General features: G+C 46.2%; 2 protein-coding genes across 2 annotated transcripts; one reads left to right on the top strand and one right to left on the bottom strand.

Moving 5' to 3' along the window:
- Window positions 1-16,513: 16,513 nt before the first annotated feature.
- On the bottom strand, window positions 16,514-17,606 carry LOC141042705 (uncharacterized). The gene is made up of 2 exons (XM_073511583.1): window positions 17,116-17,606; window positions 16,514-17,035 (listed from the first exon to the last, which is right to left on the bottom strand). The coding sequence occupies exons 1-2, from the start codon at window positions 17,596-17,598 to the stop codon at window positions 16,514-16,516; spliced, it is 1,005 nt and encodes a 334-aa protein (XP_073367684.1). The 5' UTR covers window positions 17,599-17,606.
- Window positions 17,607-19,294: 1,688 nt separating this feature from the next.
- On the top strand, window positions 19,295-21,229 carry LOC109739171 (7-deoxyloganetin glucosyltransferase). Its single transcript, XM_020298257.4, has 2 exons — window positions 19,295-19,962; window positions 20,076-21,229. The coding sequence occupies exons 1-2, from the start codon at window positions 19,443-19,445 to the stop codon at window positions 21,047-21,049; spliced, it is 1,494 nt and encodes a 497-aa protein (XP_020153846.1). The 5' UTR covers window positions 19,295-19,442; the 3' UTR covers window positions 21,050-21,229.
- Window positions 21,230-23,808: the final 2,579 nt, after the last annotated feature.

Raw genomic sequence — 23,808 nt, 5'->3', positions numbered from 1 at the left:
AGTATTTGCCGTCCGCGGCTGACGGCAAATAGCATCAGGCCTTTGCCGTTCACCTAATGACGTCAGTTGGACGTCACTACCCACCAAGTCTTTGCCGTCCACCGCTGTAGCCAAAGGCTTTGTCGTCCGCCATTGTAGGCAAACTGGCCAAATGGGTCAGCTCCCAGGAAGCACAGTTGGCTGTCACGTGGCTTCTTTGCCGTCTGTCGCGGACGGCAAAGAGCCCATTGCCGTTGGTGGCTGACGGCAAAGAGCCTGCATTGACTCTTTTTTCTGTTTTTTTAAATCCAACAATTTTCACAGCAAATATATATGACATATATAGATATATTTCACAGGGTTATTTCACAGCAAACATATGACATATCCAGCACATAAGTTTCATCGTACATACATATATAGTTCCATCCATTCATACATAGCAAGTTGCACATACACATTGATCCATCATAGCAAGCTAAGAATACTAGAAGAGAATGAAAGAAAAAACAAGCACTCCGTCATAGCAAGCTAGCTTCCGTGAAGTGAATGAGATCTGCAAAATGGCAAATAAGAAAGTTAGAAAAAGGTGACTAGAAGAAGAAGAATAGAAGAAAAAGTATATGTCATTTATGAGCTAACTTAGGTGGAATGGATCATTTATGAGCTAACTTAGGTGAAATGGGTCATTTATGAGCTAACTTAGGTGAAATGGATCGTTTATGAGCTAACTAAGATGAAATGGATCGTTTATGAGCTAACTAAGGTGAAATGGATCGTTCATGAGCTAACTAAGGTGAAATGGATCGTTTCTGAGCTAACTTAGTTGAAATGGATCGTTTATAAGCTAACCTAGGTGAAATGGATCGTTTATGAGCTAACCTAGGTGAAATGGATCGTTTATGAGCTAACTGAGGTAAAATGCATCATTTTAGAGCTAACCTAGGTAAGATGGGTCATTTTGGAGCTAACCTAGGTAAAATGGTCATTTTAGAGCTAACTTGGGTAAAATGGACCGTTTATGAGCTAACTAAGCTAATTATGCCATTTTTGACAGAAGTAAGCTAAGTACATGTCATTTTGGAGGAAACAAAGCTCAGTATAGATTGTTTTAGAGCTAACTTAGGTAAAATGGATGGTTTTGGAGGTCAGTAAGCTTGTTAAGTCATTTTGGAGGAAATAAAGCTAAGTCTAGGTCTTTATGCATTTGTTAAGCAAAACACTAGAGAAACTTACCGTGATCATGGAGGTGTAGGAGCGGGCTACTAATAATCTCAATCACTATCATCAATAAATGCATAATCATCATCATCACTATCATCAATGACGTGGTCATAGGGTTCAGCGGCATCAAAATGTGGAAGACCACCTTGACGTAATCGGTCAAGCATTGACAGGTCATCCGTAGCAGTAACCTCTTCTTGTTCCGGCTCTTCTTGTTCCTCCTCTGGGGTGATGCCGGATTCACTGTCGCTGTCTACTTCAATGTTTTGGGGTGAAGTATAACGGTTCTTGAAACGTTTTTTGGAAAGACGTGTCTCTTGGAAGAATTCTCCTTCATATGTGTCTGGGTTAATGTGAGGTTCATAATCCTCTTCCTTTGGGGGAGATAGTCTAGCACGTGGCGGCACTTCATAAACGACACCCCAACCTTTCAGATTTGGATTAGTTTGGCAGGCCCACGGTAGATAGAATACTTGGGTCGCCTGTTGAGTCGTAATATATCACGAACATCTAAATGGGTGCTTTGTTTGATTTCAACTATCCCTATATGTTCATGAGTCCTTCTAGTCTCCTTCGGCTGAAACCAGTAACATTTGAAGAGTACGACATTCGGTGGGTTTTCACCATAGAATAGAAGTTCATAAATTGCTTCAATTCTCCCATAATACTCGGTACCTCCTTCGCCAATAGCAGATACACAACAATTTGTAGACTTTTGGTCGGCCATAGATAACTCTTTGCCATAGGTATGAAAGCGATACCCGTTGATGTCGTATTTGTCAAATGAACGGACCTTATAGTCAAAACCATTAGCGACTTGTCTCAATTCGGCGTCCATAGACTCTGAATTAGCCTACAAGTTTAATACGAAAGGATTGTTGCATTAGGCACAAATTAGCGAATGAAATGAAATGGTCTAATAGAAATTACCGTTTGTTTGAACCAAGAGATGAAACCGGGATAGCCGCCTCCTTGCTTTGCGAGAAGCTCATACTCTTTGACGGAATCCTTTTGGATTACCGCTCCATACAAGAATATGGCAACGTATCGACTGTATGAAATATCGAGGAATAAGAGCAGTTCAAAGGAAATAGAAGTTGCAAAACAATGTACCGAGAACTTACTCGATGTACGGCCGCACTTCTGTCAGGTTGTTGAAGATATACAACGTAATGGTCCGCCATTCTTCGTTATCCAAAGATACTAGTTTCGAACCACTGGCTGGTGCGAGATTCCCTTTGAATAGGCTGAGGTTGGATCCACCCTTTTGAGGTTCGTCAGCATTGTACCGAGGCTTCGGATTATGCAAATGATGATTTTGGCTTCGTAGTGTGCTGTCACGAAGTTTGCCGCCTCCTCGGTGATGAATGCCTCACCCATCGATGCTTCAATTCTACGTTTATTTTTACATTTTTGTCGAAGCGTCTTCTGCTTCCTCTCAGTTGGGTAGCACCAACGATTTTGCACGCCCCCCCCAATCTTGCCTCTGTCGGGAGATGCAAAATCAAATGCTGCATTGGATTAAAGAAGCCCAGTGGAAAGATCTTCTCTAACTTGCAGATCAACTCCGGCGCCAACTCTTCCATTTCTTCTAGCACGCCAGGCAATAGTTCTTTCACACAAAGAACACGGAAGAAATAGCTGAGTTCTGCCAGTACAAGCCATTCATCCTCAGGGATGAAGCCACGCAACATCACCGGCATTACCCGCTCAATCCATATGTGCCAATCATGACTCTTTAGACCAAATATCTTCAATTTATCAAGATTCGCTCCCCTCTTTAGATTCGCTGCATACCATCGGGGAACATCAACTGTTGTTGCACCCACAAGATAATTTCCCTCATAGCTGGCCTTCCAAGATTGAACCATGCCTTTGGCTTCGTCCAGTTCTGCTTTCCTTTCGGTTCTTTCATGTTTTGTAACGGCCTATCACATAGCGCCTCCAGATCGACTCTAGCCTTAGTATTATCCTTCGACTTCCCATCTATGCCGAACAATGTACCAAAAAGTGCCTCGGCGATATTCTTCTCAGTGTGCATCACATCGATGTTGTGTGGGCAAAGGAGGTCTTTGAAGTAAGGCAGATCCCATAAGCATGTCTTGTGAGTCCAGGTGTGTTTAGAATTATACCCCTTGAAGTACCCTGGACGCTCTGGTTCTGGCTCGAGAGCGTTTATCTGATCCAGGGTCTGTTGGCCTGTCAACGCAGGTGGTGCAGAGCTTTTGACAACTCTACCTCTGATGAAGTTCTTCTTGTCTTTCCTGAACTTATGGCGAGGATCCATGAACTGTCTATGCATGTCGAAGCAAGAAAACTTGCGACCGGCCTGAAGCCAACGAAACTCAAGAGCTCCCTTGCATGTGGGGCACGGGAACCTTCCATGCACACACCAGCCAATGAATAGCGCGTACGCCGGCAAGTCATGCGTCGAGTACATGTACCAGACATGCATTATGAAGTTCCGTTTGCTATAGGCGTCGTATGTCTTGAACCCATTATCCCAGGCTTCTTGCAATTCGTCCTTAAGCGGCTGCATGTACACATTCATATTTTCCCCAGATAGTTGGACCCTGGAATTATCAACGTCAGGAAAATGTTCTTTCTTTGCATAATCTATCCGGGGGGAGATTAAGTGGAAAGACAAATACGGGCCAACAACTGTATTGGGTTGCCGTCAGACCAAACACACTAAACCCATCCGTGCTGACGCTGACTCGAGGATGCCTCGGATCTGCCGCTTTGTCATCATGTAATTCATCAAACTTCTTCCACGCAACACCATCCGATGTGTGTACCATCATCAGATTCCCATCTGCATCTAGTTCGGTTCTTTTGCCCGTTTTGTGCCATGTCATCTGTCTGGCCGTCTCTCCAACCATGACAAGACGTTGAAGTCTTGGTACGATTAGCATATACCGAAGAACAGTAACGGGGATTTTGGTCTGCGTCTTCTCACCCATACCGTTGTCTACCACAACATACCTGGAAGACTTGCAAATGGGACAATAGTTCAAGTCCGCATATTCAAGCCTAAATAAGGAATATCCTTTCTCACATGCATGTATCTTCTCATAGGGCATCTTCAGTGCACGGAGGATTTTGTCCGACTGGTACAGGTTTGCAGGCATTACATGGCCTTTGGGTAGAAAGCGTCCAAATACTGTCATAATGGCGTCATAGCATTCTCTGCCCAAGTTGAACTGAGCCTTCAGAGCCATTACTTGTGAGATGGCATCCAACTGACAAAGCTCAGTGTGCTCGTGGAGCGGACGTTTTGAAGACTCCAACATTTCATTGAAGGCCTTTGCAGATTCCTCCATCTCCTCGTCCGAATCCTGAGCATCATCCAAGTATTGCACCATGTTTTCCATCCCGGTACCATGCTCGTCGGTGCGACGACGAACCACCTCAGCTCGGTCACGTTGGGCAGACTCACCATGAAATGTCCACACCGTATAATTGGGCGTAAAACCACTCTTCTGCAGGTGTTCGCCCATTTCAGCCTCTGTCCTCTTTTCCCAATTGTCGCACCGGGAACAGGGGTACCAGGTTTTCCTCTGGCCATTTGCAAATGCGGCTTGCACAAACGCCTTGGTTTTTGTGAACCATTCAGTGCTCCATTTGTTCTGACCAGTGTGACCGGTGTACATCCACGCACGATCACTCATCTTGACTTTCAGAGCTACTAGACACACAACATATATATATATATATATATATATATATATATAATTCACCATGTATGTATTCATCAGTTGATCTAGTTTGTCAATTTTATTACGTCCATGCAACCTACACTCTAATAGGTAATGATAGGTCCAAATCCCACCCGAGTATGTGTAGATTGGGTTCCTTTTCCCATGCTATGCTTCAGATCCGACGAATTTCGGCAGCACCTCCCCGCTGTTCTGCTGATACACGTCTCTGCAATAAACAGAGAGGATGTGTACCCGGAGAACAATAGGGGAGACACTGATGAAATTTATGCGTCGGATCCGGAGCAAAGCATATGGGAAAACGAACCCAATCTACACATACTCGGGCTGTCCATGGATAGCGTTGGACAATTCGAAAGAATCACGGTTATAAATATGCAAATGCATGCATATTTATAGATGTAACCCTTTCGAACGGGAGACACATAGTGGTTATGCATACTAATGATTGACACCTATAGCTAGCAAGTTTCATCGGCATGAAGACCGGAAAAGAGCAAATGAAGGGGGAGGAGGAGATGTCATTTGTGCTCACCAACGAACGCAGGGGCGGAGCTCGTCGAACGCACGGGGAGGTCGTCAAACACCACACCCTCGCAGCGACGAAACAACTGCACATTTGAATCCACCCGATAAACACAAATATGTATGATGTTTTGCATACAAAATCGAAAAATATACGACCTAACTCATAATTCACAAATATATGACCCCGCCGGCCTCTGGAAGGCCAAAGAGCACCTTCTACATATTCTTCTTTTCTTCTTCTTCTTCTTCTTCTTCTTCTTCTTCTTCTTCTTCTTCTTCTTCTTCTTCTTCTCCCCTCCTCTTCTTCTCCTACACTTTCTTCTTCTTCTTCTCCCCTCCTCTTCTTCTCCTACACTTTCTTCTTCTTCTTCTCCCCTCCTCTTCTTCTCCTACACTTTCTTCTTCTTCTACTTCTTCTTCTCCCCTCCTCCTCTTCATCTTCTTCTTCTTCTTCCCCTTCTACATATTCTTCTATTCTTCTTCTTCTTTTTTCATCTTTTTTCTACTTCTTTTAATTATATGACTAATTATCTAAAACCCATGCACTAAATCTAACACTAACACATATATATCTAGCACTAAACCTAACACTAACAATTAAACAGCAAAAAAAAGAAAAATAACTCACCGGACCCGACGGGGGCCGGGGCTTCGCAACGGAAGGGTGGCGGTGGCGACGGGGGCCGCAGGGCTCCGGCCGGGGCGGTGGAGCATCATGGGGGAGGGGCGGTGGAGCTCATCAGGGGGGAGGGGCGATGAGCGGCGGCCCCGAGCCGGCAGGGACGCGGGGGCGATGGGGCCGCGGTGGCGGGTGGCGGGGCGGCGGTGACGCCGGGGTGGTGGGGCACCGGGGCGGCGGGGTGGTGGGGCGACGGCACGGGGTGGGGGCAGCTGCAGGTGGCGGGGGCGGCGGGTGGCGGGGGCGGCGGGTGGCGGGGGTGGCGGCGGGTGGCGGGGCGGCTGGTGGGTGGCGGGGGCGGCGGCAGGTGGTGGGGGCGGCTGGTGGGGGTGGCGGCGGGTGGCGGGGGCGGCGGCACGGGGCGGGGGTGGGGGCGGGTGGTGGGGGCGGCGGCGGGCGGCGGGGGCGGCGGCGTGGTGGCTCGGGGAGGAGAGAGGGAGAGAAACAGAGAGATGGATCCAGGGCGGGGTGGGTCTCGCCGTTAGTTAGGTTAGTTCTTTGCCGTCCGCCAAACCTTTGCCGTCAGCTTTTTTTTCTTTCCCGTCCACTAACTGACGGCAAAGTGGGGGGCCGTTAAGTTTATTTTAATCAGCTCGTTAGTGGGGACCACCACTCTCTTTGCCGTTTGCTAGCTGACGGCAAAGAGTAGGCTGATGGCAAAGACCGTTCTTTGCCATCAGCCAGTTCATTGCCGTCCGTTCTCTGTAAGCGGACGGCAAAGACCTTCTTTGCCGTCAGCCAGAGGACGGCAAAGACTTGGCTGACGGCAAATTAGCTAATTCCAGTAGTGAGAGCTAAAAATATATGAAAGCTCAACAAAAGAAACTAAGTGGGTGTGCATCCAACTTGCTTGCTCACGAAGACCTAGGGCACTTGAGGAGGCCCATTGTTGGAATATACAAGCCAAGTTCTATAATGAAAAATTCCCACTAGTATATGAAAGTGACAAAATAAGAGACTCTCTATCATGAAGATTATAGTGCTACTTTGAAGCACAAGTGTGGTAAAAGGATAGTAACATTGTCCCTTCTCTCTTTTTCTCTCATTTTTTTAGGCCTTCTCTTTTTTTATGGCCTTTCTCTCTCTTTTTTTTCTTTTTTTTATTCCTCACTTGGGACAATGCTCTAGAAAATGATGATCATCACACTTCTATTTATTTACAACTCAATGATTACAACTCGATACTAGAACAAAGTTTGACTCTATATGAATGCCTCCGGCGGTGTACCGGGATATGCAATGAACCAAGAATGACATGTATGAAAGAATTATGAACAGTGGCTTTGCCACAAATACTATGTCAACTACATGATCATGCAAAGCAATATGACTATGATGAACGTGTCATGATAAACGGAACGGTGGAAAGTTGCATGACAATATATCTCGGAATGGCTATGGAAATGCCATAATAGGTAGCTATGGTGGCTGTTTTGAGGAAGATATAAGGAGGTTTATGTGTGAAAGAGCATATCATATCACGGGGTTTGGATGCACCGGCGAAGTTTGCACCAACTCTCAATGTGAGAAAGGGCAATGCATGGTACTGAAGAGGCTAGCATTGATGGAAAGGTGAGAGTGTGTATAATCCATGGACTCAACATTAGTCATAAAGAACTCACATACTTATTGCAAAAATCTACAAGTCATCAAAACCCAAGCACTACGCGCATGCTCCTAGGGGGATAGATTGGTAGGAAAATATCATCGCTCGTCCCCGACCGCCACTCATAAGGAGGACAATCAAAGAACACCTCATGTTTCAAATTTGTTACATAATGTTTACCATACGTGCATGCTACGGGACTTGCAAACTTCAACACAAGTATTTCTCAAATTCACATCTACTCAACTAGCACAACTTTAATATCACTACCTCCATGTCTCAAAACAATCATCAAGCATCAAACTTCTCTTAGTATTCAAAACACTCATAAGAAAGTTTTTACTATTCTTGAATACCTAGCATATTAGGATTATTTAAGAAAATTACCATGCTATTTAAGACTCTCAAAATAATCTAAGTGAAGCATGAGAGATCAATAGTTTCTATAAAACAAATCCACCACCGTGCTCTAAAAGATATACGTGAAGTACTAGAGCAAAAACTATATAACTCAAAAGATATAAGTGAAGCACATGGAGTATTCTAATAATTTCCGAATCATGTGTGTCTCTCTCAAAAGGTGTGTACAGAAAATATGATTATGGTAAACTAAAAAGCAAGGACTCAAATCATACAAGACGCTCCAAGCAAAACACACATCATGTGGTGAATAAAAATATAGCTCCAAGTAAAGTTACCGATGGAAGTAGACGAAAGAGGGGATGCCTTCCGGGGCATCCCCAAGCTTTGGCTTTTAGGTGTCCTTAGATTATCTTGGGGGTGCCATGGGCATCCCCAAGCTTAGGCTCTTGCCACTCCTTGTTCCATAATCCATCAAAATTTTCACCCAAAACTTGAAAACTTCACAACACAAAACTCAGCAGAAAATCTCGTGAGCTACGTTAGCGAAAGAAAACAAAAGACCACTTCAAGGTACTGTAATGAACTCATTATTTATTTTATTGTAGTTAAAACTACTGTATTCCAACTTCTCTATGGTTTATAAACTATTTTACTAGCCATAGATTCATCAAAATAGGCAAACAACACACGAAAAATAGAATCTGCCAAAAACAGAACAGTCTGTAGTAATCTGTAACTAACGCAAACTTCTGGAACTCCAAAAAATCAGCCAAAATAGGAAGACCTAGACAATTTTTTTATTGATCAGCAGCAATTGGAATGAATATTTTATCACGTTCTGGTGATTTTTAACAATTATTTTCGTGAACAGAAAGTTTCTGGAATTTTCTGCAAGATCAAATAACTATCATCCAAGAAGATCCTATAGGTTTAACTCGGCACTAACACTAATTAAAATATAAAAACACATCTAACCAGAGGCTAGATCAAAGATTTATTCCTAAACAGAATAAAAAAGCAAAAAACTAAAAATAAAATTGGGTTGCCTCCCAACAAGCGCTATCGTTTAACGCCCCTAGCTAGGCATTGATAATTTCGATGATGCTCACATGAAAGACAAGAATTGAAGCACAAAGAGAGCATCATAAAGCATATGAAAAACACATATAAGTCTAACATACTTCCTATGCATAGGCATCTTATAGGCAAACAAATTATCATAGCAAGCAAAAACTAGCATATGCAAGGAAGAAGTGAGAAACAATAGTAATCTCAACATAACGAGAGGTAATTTAGTAACATGAAAATTTCTCCAACCATATTTTCCTCTCTCATAATAATTACATGTGGGATCGTGTTCAAATTCAATAATATAGCTATCACATAAATTTTTCTCGACATGATCCACATGCATGCAAAGTTGACACTCTTCCAAAATAGTGGGAATAACATTAACTAAAGTCATGACCTCTCCAAACCCATTTTTATCAAAAATACCAAAAGATTGAACATTCTCAAAATATGTGGGATCTAAAGTTGACACTATTCCAAACCCACTTTCAATATTATTGCAAACACTATTATCAATCTCATATTCATCATGGGGCTTAAATAAATTTTCAAGATTGTAAGAAGAATCACCCCAAGCATGATCATTGCAACAAGTAGTAGACATAACAAAACTAGCATCCCCAAGCTTAGGGTTTTGCATATTATTAGCACAATTGACATCAAGATAACTTATAGTAAAATCATTGCAATCATGCTTTTTATTCAAGGATCTATCATGAATCTCTTCATAAAGTACTTCATCACCATTTTTGGATTCACGAATTTCAAGAAAAATCTCATAAAGATAATCTAGTGCACTCAACTCACTAGCAATAGGTTCATCATAATTGGATCTCTTAAAGAGATTAGCAAGGGGATGAGGATCCATAATCTTTTAGCAAGCGAAGATGCAAGCAAAAACAAGGCACATGGTAACACAAGATCAAATGGAAGGAGGGCGAATAAAACGGCAAGGGTGAAGTGGGGGAGAGGAAAACGAGAGGCAAATGGCAAATAATGTAATGCGGGAGATAAGGGTTTGTGATGGGTACTTGGTATGTTGACTTTTGCGTAGACTCCCCGGCAACGGCGCCAGAAATCCTTCTTGCTACCTCTTGAGCATTGCGTTGGTTTTTCCTTGAACAGGAAAGGGTGATGCAGCAAAGTAGCGTAAGTATTTCCCTCCGTTTTTGAGAACCAAGGTATCAATCCAGTAGGAGGCTACACACGAGTCCCTCGCACCTACACAAACAAATAAATCCTCGCAACCAACGCGATAAGGGGTTGTCAATCCCTACACGGTCACTTACGAGAGTGAGATCTGATAGATATGATAAGATAATATTTTTGGTATTTTTGTGATAAAGATGCAAAGTAAAATAAAAGGCAATGGAAATAACTAAGTGTTGGAAGATTAATATGATGGAAAATAGACCCGGGGCCATAGGTTTCACTAGTGGCTTCTCTCGAGAGCATAAGTATTTACGGTGGGTGAAAAAATTTCTGTTGAGCAATTGACAGAATTGAGCATAGTTATGAGAATATCTAGGCATGATCATGTATATAGGCATCGCGTCCGAAACAAGTAGACCGACTCCTGCCTGCATCTACTACTATTACTCCACACATCGACCGCTATCCAGCATGCATCTAGAGTATTAAGTTCATCAGAACAGAGTAACGCTTTAAGCAAGATGACATGATGTAGAGGGATAAACTCATGCAATATGATATAAACCCCATCTTGTTATCCTCGATGGCAACAATACAATACGTGCCTTGCTGCCCCTACTGTCACTGGAAAAGGACACCGCAAGATTGAACCCAAAGCTAAGCACTTCTCCCATTGCAAGAAAGATCAATCTAGTAGGCCAAACCAAACTAATAATTCGAAGAGACTTGCAAAGATAACCAATCATACATAAAAGAATTCAGAAGATTCAAATATTGTTCATAGATAAACTTGATCATAAACCCACAATTCATCGATCTCAACAAACACACCGCAAAATAAGATTACATCGAATAGATCTCCACGAGAGAGGGGGAGAACATTGTATTGAGATCCAAAAAGAGAGAAGAAGTCATCTAGCTAATAACTATGGACCCCAAGGTCTGAGGTAAACTACTCACACTTCATCGGAGAGGCTATGGTGTTGATGTAGAAGCCCTCCGTGATCGATGCCCCCTCCGGTGGAGCTCTGGAACAGGCCCCAAGATGGGATCTCACGGGTACAGAAGGTTGCGGCGGTGGAATTAGGTTTTTGGCTCCGTATCTGATTGTTTGGGGGTACGTAGGTATATATAGAAGGAAGGAGTACGTCGGTGGAGCAACGTGGGGCCCACTAGGGTGGAGGGCGCGCCCAGGGGGTAGGCGCGCCCCCTACCTCGTAGCTTCCTGGTTGAAGTCTTGACGTAGGGTCCAAGTCCTCTGGATCACCTTCGTTCCGAAAATCACGTTCCCGAATGTTTCATTCCGTTTGGACTCCGTTTGATATTCTTTTTCTGCGAAACTCTGAAATAGGCAAAAAAACAGCAATTCTGGGCCGGGCCTCCGATTAATAGGTTAGTCCCAAAAATAATATGAAAGTGTATAATAAAGCCCAATAATGTCCAAAACAGAAGATAATATAGCATGGAGCAATCAAAAATTATAGATACGTTGGAGACGTATCACACATCGAGGGCGCGTGTGCATGCGGCGTGCACGCAGCGGAGCCAGGCGGCTCGGCCGCGGGACGTGGGCTCGGCGGGTAGGGCGCGGTCGGGGCGCCGGTATGCGAGCTGCAGCAAGGTAGCAGCGGGGAGGGGCGCAGCAGTGGGCCAGCGGTGGCGAAGGCGCGGTGAGGGAGGGGTGACGGGTTCGTCCGGAGCAGGTCCGGGCTCGGCAGCGTCGAGGCACAGGCGGGCGATGGCGATGCGAATCAGAGAAGAAGGGAGGGGACGAACGGCGGAGCTCACGGGGGGTTCGTAGGGGACTGGGCAGCGGGGGTCGGGGAGGAGGACAGGGACGACGTGCGGCGGGGCGACGAGGTCCGGCGACGGGGTGGACGTAGGCGATGGTGTCCGGCGAGGTGGCGGCGCGGTGGCTCCAGCGACGGTGTCGGGGCGCCGTGGGCGCCCAGATCCAGAACGGGGAGGAGGAGGTCCAGGACGGGGCATCAGGGCATCGAGCGATGTCGGCGACGGCAAGGGGTGACGGAGTCAGGCCTGTCAGGGACGATGGGGTCGGGGGAAGTGGGGGAGCGGGCGAGTGGGGGGAGTGGAATCGTGGGTAGCTAGGGTTTCAGCCGATACGGGGATATGGAGAGTGGGGTGCCGGTCGGGCCAGGGTGGGAGTTGGGCCGGGTAGCCCAGTTGGCCTGGGGCTTCCCCCCTCTTTTTATTTTGTTGTTTACCGTTTTGTCTCCTCCTTTTCTTATTTTCTTTTCTGTTTTATTTCTAGTTTCTTTTACTTTTAATTTTATAAAAATTACCACTAGTACCTAAATTTGTATTTATAAACAAACTACTGTCAGACTAATTTTTAACCCGTAATAAAATAGTTTTAATATTTCATAAATTTCAATAGGCATTTGTTTTAATTTTTTCACTACTGTTTTAATTATTTTAGTGTATTTGAATTCCTTCCGGAAGTGTGGTTTCTTCACCATAATTACTGACACATTATTTGGCACAACCCGAACATTTTAGTTTTAATGTTTGAAAACTTTTGTTGTTTGCCTTGATTTTGAATTTGAATTTGAATCGGTTCCTAATCAACGCGAGTTTAACAATAGTAACCGAGGTGATGTGGCATCATTACGAGGGGGTTTCTGTAGCTTAATTACCCGGGCGTCATAGCCAGCCACCACCCGCCCATCGTCGCTCCCCTGCCTCCCGGAAGCCACGCCGACGACCCTCCCCGCCGTCGGCCCGCCCAGGCCCAATTGGGGCCCGGAGGGCCCAGATCTGGGCCGAGCGGGCGCCGCCGGATCGCGCCGCCCCGCCGCCAACGGCAGCGCCGCTGTCCAGTAGATCGCCCGCCACCACGCCGGAGAGCCCCGCCGCCGCGCCGGACCGTCGTCGCCTAGGAGCACCCCGCGGCGCCGCACCGCCCCGCGTCAGTGCGACCCGAGAGGGGAAAGGCCAGGGGCCGCCGCCGCCAACGCCTCCCGGGCCAGGCCCAGCGTCGGACACCAGCGACGGCGGCAAGGAGGGAGGGAAGGGGGAGAGCTCGGGGACGAGGTGCCGGGGACGCGGCCGGTCGCCCGCGGGGGCGACGCGGTCGCGAGAGCTCTTCTTTCCTATCACGAGACTCCTTGTTCATCTCTCAAATAATCAAACAAAAACTATGCTCTTGTTTAATAGCTTTGTAGGTACTTCAGTTACGCTATAGATTTAAAACTATGAATATTATAGCGCTAAATAATATGCTTAATAGCTTTGTAGGTACTTCAGTTACGCTCTTGTTTTAACTGTTAAGCTCTTCTGATGTTGTATCTTTAAGTCCAGAAACTTGTGAGCGTGGTCTTTTTTTTCTTTTCTTTTTTTGAGGGTGAGCATGGTCTTTTTATCATGTACGGATCCATCGTGCACCGCGGCTTTGAGTTCGTGCAACTTTTTTACCAGTTTTTAGACAAAATTTATTTTGTTTCAGACCACTATCACAAGGTTTTATCTGTTGGAAACAGCCCTGGATCAACACACGCACGCGAGGTGGACACACACACACACGAGAGGAACTGAAAGAGGAAGAAGACCTACGCAGTGAACGGAGAGATTTTTGGGACGTGCAACTGTCTGCGTCTTTTCCTTTTTTCCCTTTATTTCTTCTGGTCCTAACAAGCCGGGCTCGATCCGTTTTACCCGCGCCATCCCACGGATGAGATCGTGGCCAACAATTACACGATTGACAGAAAAAATAAACACTAGCCCTACTCAGCCGCAGCACGACCACATCGTGTCTCTGGCATTATTTTTAGAAGGTTCAGAAAGTTCAGAAACTAAACACTAGTGTGACAGGTTCATGTTCAGTGAGATTAACACAACATTGTCGTGTACCAACACAAAAAAGTGCACTTGTTTCAGATTCACTGCAGAAAAACATTATATGCCGAGCACGTAGGGTGCTTGTTAAAGGCTGAAAAGTACTCGGCATAGGGTACGGTGAGTGTCACACTCGGCAAAAACGACTGGCATAACACTGGCCGGCATAGTGGGCTATGTCGAGTCTTATTTCACGGGTGCTCGGCAAAACGTATGCCGAGTATAATAAAGCAACATGACTACCAGCCGACGGAAGCGGTGACACCATGTGGCACTCGAAGTATACCGAGTGCCAAAATCACAGTGCTCGACATAATGCCGAGTGCCAAAAACCGGGTGCTCGGCATAGTGTGAGAACAAGAACCAAAAGAAAAGGTCGATGTCGACACCGTCGAGGCCTTGATCCGGACTATGGAGGGGAGGAGGCACACGATGGTTGACGGCGAGCTTGTTGTGGCCTCAGTTTGGACCGAGGGAGGAGGTGGCGCGTGACGGAGGTGTGTCGTTGACGGTGACCTCATTGTGGCCTCGATCGGCATCGAGAATGCAATGGCTCAGTACAAAGGCAGGCTGTGGTACTAAGTTTCCTTTTTGTGAAAAGCAATATTTTAGCATCTACTCCCTCCGTTTCAAAATAAATGACTCAACTTTATACTAAAGTTAATACAAAGTTGAGTCATCTATTTTAGAACGGAGGAAGTATTATCCAATAATGATTTCAAAAATAAAATAAAACAAAAAGCATCTAAGGCTGCGTTTGGCAGCAAGGTTTTTTTAAAGTTTTCTGAGAATACTACGGTTTTTGGAAGAAAAAAAACCATGGTTTTGAAAACTTTGATGCGTTTGGCTTCAGAAAACTGAAGTTCTATAAACCACAGTATCTCAGAAACCACGGTATTTTTGCTGTATCAGAAAAAGAGGTCCCGAGCTCTTTTTTTTTAAACCGAACGGAGCGTCCTTGACGTCGCCGTCTATATCCAGATGAGATCGCCTCCTACTTTTCCTCTGACTGTTATTATCTCGCAAACCAATTCTATTATATCTCCTGCTTATTAGCCGATTCTGTTTGATTCACGTACGTTCTCTCGGGTGCTTCTTCTTCCAGCCGGCGTCACCTGCGAATCTCCCATCTCTTCTCTCGGCCACGAGTCAATCAAGCTCACCACCAGGGAAAAAAGGTATGCGCTCGTCTATGGCCTATCCTTAGATATTTGTCCAGTCTGATGAATGCACCGCAAGGGGCGGCATATTGAATATACTCCGTTCTGATCTTCCAAGCAGTAGATGTCAACGTTGGAGGGGACGAGGGTAGTGATTAGTTTCCAGGGATCTTGCAAGCTTCTAGGTCGGGTCCTTGTATGCCCTATTAATTTCCGGCGAGTAGCGCACGTCTTGAGTAGTTCATGGAGTAGATCGATTTGTCTGTCAAGAGACACTCGTACGCACAAGGCTATGCTAGATAGCCGATGCAGTAGCAACAGCGCACTACACGAACATAGAATTTTGGCGGACTGGAAGTACATGCACGTATAGGAAAAAATATGATGGCAACACTCCTAAGATTGTATTGCTTTAATCTAGTTGATTAATGAACAATGATGTACGTCCTGGTTAAATTAATCGTGCCATTGAAGGCCGGCTATAATTCACTTGGCGACGCATCGTATTTTCCTGCTATAATTTTAAGCCAATCTTCAACTAACAATTACAAAACAATTGCAGAGCCAAAAAAGGACAGAGCAGCATGGACTAATGGTCGCTTAAGTTTTCTAGTGTCAATGATGAAAGAGTACTTAGATGTGGGGAAGTACCGTGGCCAAAATGGGTGGACAAAGGAAGGATGGCAGGCTATGAAAGACCGATTAATTGCGAGACCTCCTGAAGCTAATTTTACTGTTCAACAGCTGAAAGATAAGGAGCAAAGGCTGAAGAAGGAACTGAATGTCGTCAAGTCTATTGTAGACAAGAGTGGATTTGGTTGGGATCCCAAGAACAAAGTTCCAACGACTATAGATGAAAAATGGGAGGCGCTATCAAGTGAACAACGCAAGTGGAGGCACAAACCATTCCCGTACTATGATGTTCTATATGAAATTCATGAAGGTTTGTTTCTGACAATGATTAAAACTAAGAAGTTACTCCTATCATGTCACTTATTAGTCACCTAATTTGTATGCAGGTAAAATGGCAGAAGGCAAGCATTGCAAAAGGACAACTGATGGTACTGAAGAGAGGTACAAGAATATGTCCCATCTTCCTGAAAATGGAAGCTATACTGATGATGTTATGAGGGCTGCTAGTATGGATTCTCCTAAGGCAACACTATCTGCTCCGGGGTCAGCAATCCTCATTACTGCAAATAAAATTATGAAGAGCACAACATGCTATCTCAATTTCTGCTTGCGAGTCGATGGGGTATTGCGATGCACACTTTAGTATAGGGAAACACTTCTTCGGAACTCCAATTATACGTTCAACATGATTACGAAGTTGTGCATGCCTCAGGTTAAATAGCTCTCGAGGATTTTGCAGCCGCTGATTGCATTTAGCCTGCTCCACCAAATGGTACCTTACATTACGATAAGGTGCAATGAAATTAGGCGTATTCGCATAACCAGCATCCACCAAATGAAACTTTCCTTCGGGGACACAGAAATTATTTTCAAGAGCATCTTGTAGAACACGAGCGTCAGAAGCGAAACCTTCCCATCCGCTGCTGACATGGACGAAACGATTATCAAAATCACATGCAACCATAACATTTTGTGACAATGTTCCCTTTCTGTTACGATATGGATCTTGGTCTTTTGGAGATATGCTAATTGGAATATGTGTTCCATCTATTGCTCTAATACAATCCTACAAACAAAATTAGATACAATGAAAACTTTGTATTTATATTTGGCTATAGCATTGAAGGGTTAAAATGTGAATAATACCTTGAAATATGGCATAAATTTTGTATTGCTTGCAACTTTGAAAGGAACATTAATTGGAGGCAACTGTATTACACTTCCTGACAATATCATGAGGGCGTTCAACACAATATTGAAATAGCGACTTATGGTCTCACCACTATGCTGAAATTGCCCTTGGAGTGTATGATTGGTTGCATTCTTTGAAACAGCATATAAAAATATGCCTATTTGTTCTTCCATTGAGACAAAATTTGTATCTCTTAAATGGCATCTCTCTCGAATGCACTGGACCAAGTTACGAAAAATATACTGCTCCATCCGAAAATCTCGTTTGCATCTCAATTCATGACCTTCTAGAACTTCTCGCACGTACCGATCTCCCGTAAGGATGGATGTATGAATACGTGTGTGGTTGGCCAAGCTTCTATCGTTAGCATACAAAGTTTCGATGATAGCCAATTCATCATCATCTCTACGTTTGCGCATCAAAAAATTACCCAACATTCTGATTGACAATATAACACACCTACAAAAATGTGCATATGACATCTCAGATATACACTTTCCTAGCTCCCCCCCCACCCCCAAAAAAATTGATTCATAATAGAACATACCTGCTAACTTGCTGTAGATCACATCCGTAAACCAAGAGAAACTTGTGTGAAGGCTAGAATATCTTGAGATTGTGTGTTCGTTTGAAGAGGGGTATATATAGGTGGATTAGTTCAAGTCTTCAATGACAGCGGCCCAAGCAAAGGCCATACGTGACATAGGGTGTACATGCATGTAGTTAAGAATAGGAGTTTGGCTAGAGATGCTCTTACAGCGAGTGTTCAAGATCCTAAACCCCGCAAGGCCGCAAGAAAGAAAAGAAAAGATGAACGAGTACGACATACTAGTACTAGTTTGACCCGGTCGTCCAATAGACATGACGTGTATGTTCGTATGTTGGTCGTCAGTGATCGAGGCATGCAGCAGCAAAACCCAATCTGTTCCTCTAAGTTTACTCTGCCGGCTCATTTGGCAACAACGACCATGCATGCATGGTCAAAACACTAGTACAGTAGGATACTACACCTGAGGAAAGCATGCCGAAATAGAAAGGGAACGATGGAGAAAAAAGTTTCAGTCATGTTATCCTCGGAAGCTTGCTCACCTAGACAAACTACCTTAAAACACATGTGTTGCTACGGAATAAAAGAACATCTCCAGACAACGAGCGGAGGTAATTCTGCTATGAGCATGAGATCATCTCCAATAGCTGCCTTATTTTAGGGTACTAGACGTTTGTAGATCATCATCGCCAACAGCAGCCCAATCACAAAAAAATTGAACAAAAAATTGCACCTCTAAAATGAGGCACCAAGTGCTGCAAATGTACAACACTTGGGCAGCTGCCGCAAAATCACGAGACCCCCCACGACGCCAGCAGCAGCCGTTTCGTTTCTCGTGCACGACCGGACCGCCTGCCCGACCGTCGGCCACCTCGTGCCATGAGAAGCTCCTACGATGCCGCAACTGCCCCATGACGCTCACAGCAACTCCCGCCCTCCTCTCAATGGCCGGTGAAACCCCCTCCACCGCCGCCGCCGCAGCTTCCCTCCACTGCCGATGCGATGGCCGCAGCCCTTGCCCGCCGTGGTGGATTTGCGGCCCCATGACCGGCAACCGCCGCCGGAAAGGATGGACCTCGGCCAAAAGAAAAAGGTATATAAGATTACTCTTGTTATTTATTTCTTCCTCATTTGTACAAGGTGAGGATTATATGACAATACATCATTAATTGCTCTTCTTTTTTTTTTGCTAATCATACTGCATTTAAGACAAGTAATTTGGAACGGAGGTATTATTTTATTTCATATTTTGTCCAAAACGATGAAAAAACAACCATTACAACGAGTCATCACCAACTCCATCACTTTTATTTAACGGTAAACGATAGATACCCCTTTTGCGTGGCTGTGATTTGTGGGGTAAGAACAGCACCAAAAATACGGCACCGTGGAAGCGGATCGTAAACTTGCCGCCAGTAGAAAATACGGCCCGGCTGCTATCATCCCTTCAAGTTGGACCAAAACAAGAACAATGAGGAAACGTAATCGCTTGCGTCGTTGATACGACAGGCGTTTGCGTTCGGCGTTGCTGGTCGACGAGGCCGTGCTCGCTAGCTTATAAATACTCCGTATCCGGTGCTCATGCCAAGCCAAACCACATCCGCATCCGTATCCATATCCATATCCAGCACGATTTGATTTGCACCAACCAAATCGAGGGGCGTTCTACACAAAAGGCATAAGAATCCCACAGCCCTTTTGCCATTTCGGAGAAGGAACCAAAAACATCAATCAATGGCCGCGGAGATGCCACCCCAGCCCCACGCCGTGTGCCTGCCGTACCCGGCGCAGGGCCACATCGCCCCCATGCTCAACGTGGCCAAGCTGCTCCACGCCCGCGGCTTCCATGTTACCTTCGTCAACTCCGAGTACAACCACGCCCGCCTCGTCCGGACACGGGGCGCAGCCGCCATGGCCGGCGCCGCGGGCTTCCGCTTCGCCACCATCCCGGACGGCATGCAGGCACCGTCCAACGGCGAAGATGACGATGTCACCCAGGACATCCCGTCGCTCTGCAAGTCCACCACGGAGACCTGCCTCGGGCCCTTCCGCCGCCTCCTCGCCGAGCTCAACGCGGCGGGGGACCGCCCTCCCGTCACATGCGTCGTCTCCGACCTCATCATGGGCTTCTCCATGGACGCGGCCAAGGAGCTTGGCCTCCCCTACGTCCAGCTCTGGACGGCCAGCACCATCGGCTACCTCGGGTACCGACATTACCGACTCCTCATTGACCGCGGCATCGCCCCACTTAAAGGTACGTACACGTATCATGTATCCAATATCGATCGAACACACATTGTTGGCTGGCTGTGGACCTATCTGCTCTGGCAATAATACCATCTCTTTACGTGCATGCATGGGCTGTAGATATGGAACAGTTGACGGATGGATACCTTGACATGCCGGTGGAAGACGTCCCGGGCCTGAAGAGTATGAGGCTCAGGGACTTCCCGACCTTCATACGCACCACTGACCCGGATGAGTTCATGGTGCGTTACGCCATCAAGGAGACAGAGCGCGCAGCCGGCGCAACGGCCGTGATCCTCAACAGCTTCGGCGACCTAGAGAGCGAGGCGGTGGAGGCCATGGAACCGCTCCTCGGCGACGGCAACGGCAAGCCCAAGGTGTACACGGTCGGCCCGCTGAGTCTGCTCGCGCCGCGCTCCACGAGCAGTACCATCAGTAGCCTTAGCCTGTGGAAGGAGCAGGAGGAGTGCCTCCAGTGGCTCCAAGGCAAGGAGCCCGCCTCCGTCGTGTACGTCAACTTCGGGAGCATCGTCGTCATGACCAGCGAGCAGCTGGTGGAGTTCGCGTGGGGGCTAGCCAACAGCGGCCAGCACTTCATGTGGGTCATTCGCCCCGACCTCGTGAGGGGCGACTCCGCGGTGCTTCCCCCGGAGTTCTTGACGGAGACGGCGGGGCGCAGGCTCATGGCCTCCTGGTGCCCGCAGCAGGAGGTGCTGAACCATCCGGCGGTGGGCGCATTCCTGACGCACAGTGGCTGGAACTCGACACTGGAGAGCATGTGCGGCGGCGTGCCCGTCATCAGCTGGCCCTTCTTCGGCGACCAGCAGACCAACTGCAGGTACCAGTGCAAAGAGTGGGGCGTCGGCATGGAGATCGATAGCAACGTCCAGCGCGATGCCGTCACGGGCCTCATCGCGGAGCTCATGGACGGGGAGAAGGGCAAGCAGATGAGGAAGAGGGCGGAGGAGTGGCAGGAGAAGGCTATCATGGCGGCCAAGCCTGGCGGTTCGTCCCACCGCAATTTCGACGAGTTGGTTCGGGATGTACTCCTGCCCAAGACCGGCGACTATGCACACGGTGTCACACGGGATTAATGCATGGGAAACGGAACGTTTGCGCTGCAGAATTACCATATTTTAAGAAATGTGTCCCTTAAACGACCGTTATCAGTGACGTCTCTATTTGTATACTGCAACTATTTCAATTTGGCTTGGTTTGTTTTGAAGCGATGGTAGACAAAATAAGCACATTTTGATGGACATTTAACTAGATCATATGAAACGTGGTTTGCTGGCTTACACGATTTTGAATCTGTGGATAGGGCGAATTCGCCTCATTTCTGCATAGCTTTATTCCTGTTCTGTATTGCCGTTCGCATTAATTAGATTCATACAATACTTTAGAAAGAGCGGTTTTGATATTTCACTGAGGTCTAAGCAATTTACTGTAGGATTAGGTTCGCGCAAATACAAAAAGGAAAAAAGACGAGACATTTTCTTTTCCCATATAAAGATGTGACAATCTTCTTTTTTGGAATTTGCAAGGAGCTGCTATGTGTGCAGACCTGGTAGAAAGCCCAAAAGTGTGACCTTTGGATTTTATTTCATTAAAGTATAATATAGGTATAATCTTCTTTTATTTTAGCCTGAAAACCATTTGTTTAATTTTTGAAGTACATTTTTTAAGAAGATGAAATGCAATTTTCTAGGCCATCGGCCAGGCTAAGCACTTTCATATAGGAAAGTGTTGGTGGCCGGGGCGCCGGCGGAACGCTCGGGCCGGTCGCGCTCCGTGCGTTGGATCTCTTTTGATCCAAGGACGCTGTTTGCACCACGTGTTACCAGACACGTTATTTTTTTTAAACACGCACGGGTTATCCCTTCCCGTGTTTTGCTGCAACCGCACGGGAGGGTCATTTTGGTTCGAGGAGGCAGGGCGACCGGCGGGCGGCTGGAGATCAGGAGCGGCGGCGGCGGCCCAAGGCGGATCTCGATTCTCCGGCGATCTATGGCGCCCCCGGATGGTAACTCTCCCCTCGTCCTATCCCTATCGTTGTGTTGTCTCCCCCTCCCCCATTGGCTTTAGGGTTAGGGCGGGTTATGGTGCGGGGCGAGGTTCCTGCGGGCCGCCGCCGGCGCCGGCGCGGACGGGGATGGGGTGGTGTTCCCGCGGGTCGAGGGAGCGGGCGGGTGGTGTTCCCGCAGGGTTGTGGGAGGGGGCGGGGGTGGTGGTTATTTTGGTGGCTAGGGATTTGGGATGGGATTAGGATCCCATTAGGATTTGTTTGTTCCACATATATGTAACATTTTTAGATGCAAAATGTTCGTGGCCTGTGATAAGTTCAAAATGTTGTCGTTAGTAGCTTTTTTCAGTGGTGTTAGTAGCATTTTTAAGTGGTGTTAGTAGCTTAAATTAAGCACTGTCCAACTGAGGATGTATATTTTTTATGTGTGCTTATACATTTTTCCTTTTTGTAGATGTTGCAGGCACCTCTGGGGAGAATGAGGGGAGTAAGAAGGCTAAGAAGAAGAATAAGAAGAAGTACAATCTATGTGGATTTAAAGCAAGGTTTAACTCAAAAAGGCTGGCTGAGATTGGGAAGCAAGTATCACCGGAAAAACAGAGAATCATAAGGGAGGGACCGTTTGGAGACTTGTTGGACATCCGGTCTTTCAAGGTGCCCCATGAGCTCATTGAGTTTGTTGCGATGAACACGAATCACATACTCTCTGAGTTCAAACACAAGAACAAATCTATCACCTTCAGCAAGCTTATGGTGAAAAGGATTTTCAACGTGCCATCCGGTGATAGACCCGTGAAGCTTCTAAAGAAGAGTGATGAACATGATCTTCGCAGCATCTACAAGGAGGGGAACAGGGCTCCAATCGCCCATGTTGTCAAGTTGCTCACTAGTTGCAGTGAGGAGGACGTGGTTATGATAAATAGGACTTGGGCACTCCTTGCGTTGGCAACAGTTTTGTGCCCAGGCACGGGCAATATGGTGAATCTCGAGTATCTTGCTTCCCTGGAAGATATGTCTTTGGTGCATGAATTCGCTTGGGATGAGCACTTGTTGGCACGAGCGATGGAGGAGGTTGGAGTCTTTCAAGAGAAGAAGAGGATGCAAGCAAATACAGAAAAAGCAGTAGAGTTTCAGATCGCTTCATGCCTTCCCATGTTAGCGGTATGCAACGCAACATTATGAAATACCTCCATCTTTTTTCTTTGCTGCATCAAACCTTCTGTACATTTTCTATAGCTCGCATTTATGTTTTTGTTGGCTAATGTCCTTTTTACATTCCATGCAGATCATATACATGGATCATATTGATATCCCGCCCGACCTCCCAAATGAGCATGCCATTGATTATCCGTGCCGAGGATACGCTTTGTTTGCCAAAAGGATTTTGATTGGTTGGATAAAGTTGACAAGAACAAGCTCACTCTTGTCCAACCTTTCTACGGGAAACACACCCAAGTAATTTTGCTACACCCCCATGTTTTTTGCTCACTGAATTTGCATGTAGCAATCTTTGCTTTTCCATTTAGGTTATGGCGGCCTTCTTATTTTTGTCTCCCCTCATGTTTTGTTTTCCTAGATCCGGAGTTTGTGCAACACCCCCTATGCAGCACAACTCATGGGACAGGAAGTTGGTGCTGAAGCAGCCAGTGGGCAGGGAGTTGGTGCTGAAGCACCTAGTGGACAAGGAAGCCAAATTCAAGGTGCTGACATTCAAGCAAAGGACTCTCAATCAAACGAGGCTCAACAAAATGTTGATACTGAACCACACCTATCATCATCGCTCAACGATTGGCTGCAGCAATCATTCCCTAGCATGCAAGATCTAAGGGT

Source organism: Aegilops tauschii, chromosome 3 (genome assembly GCF_002575655.3).
Source record: "Aegilops tauschii subsp. strangulata cultivar AL8/78 chromosome 3, Aet v6.0, whole genome shotgun sequence".
NCBI classification, from domain to species: domain Eukaryota; kingdom Viridiplantae; phylum Streptophyta; class Magnoliopsida; order Poales; family Poaceae; genus Aegilops; species Aegilops tauschii.
This window is presented reverse-complemented; position numbering and strand designations above follow the sequence as displayed.

Bases quoted from the DNA above. Each gene is read 5' to 3' on its own strand.
- LOC141042705 (XM_073511583.1), bottom strand. From the start codon at position 17,598: ATGTTGGGTAATTTTTTGATGCGCAAACGTAGAGATGATGATGAATTG. The intron at 17,036-17,115 runs GTATTATTCACA...TTTTGTTTGTAG, and splicing joins AATTTATGCCATATTTCAAG to GATTGTATTAGAGCAATAGA.
- LOC109739171 (XM_020298257.4), top strand. From the start codon at position 19,443: ATGGCCGCGGAGATGCCACCCCAGCCCCACGCCGTGTGCCTGCCGTAC. The intron at 19,963-20,075 runs GTACGTACACGT...CATGGGCTGTAG, and splicing joins CGGCATCGCCCCACTTAAAG to ATATGGAACAGTTGACGGAT.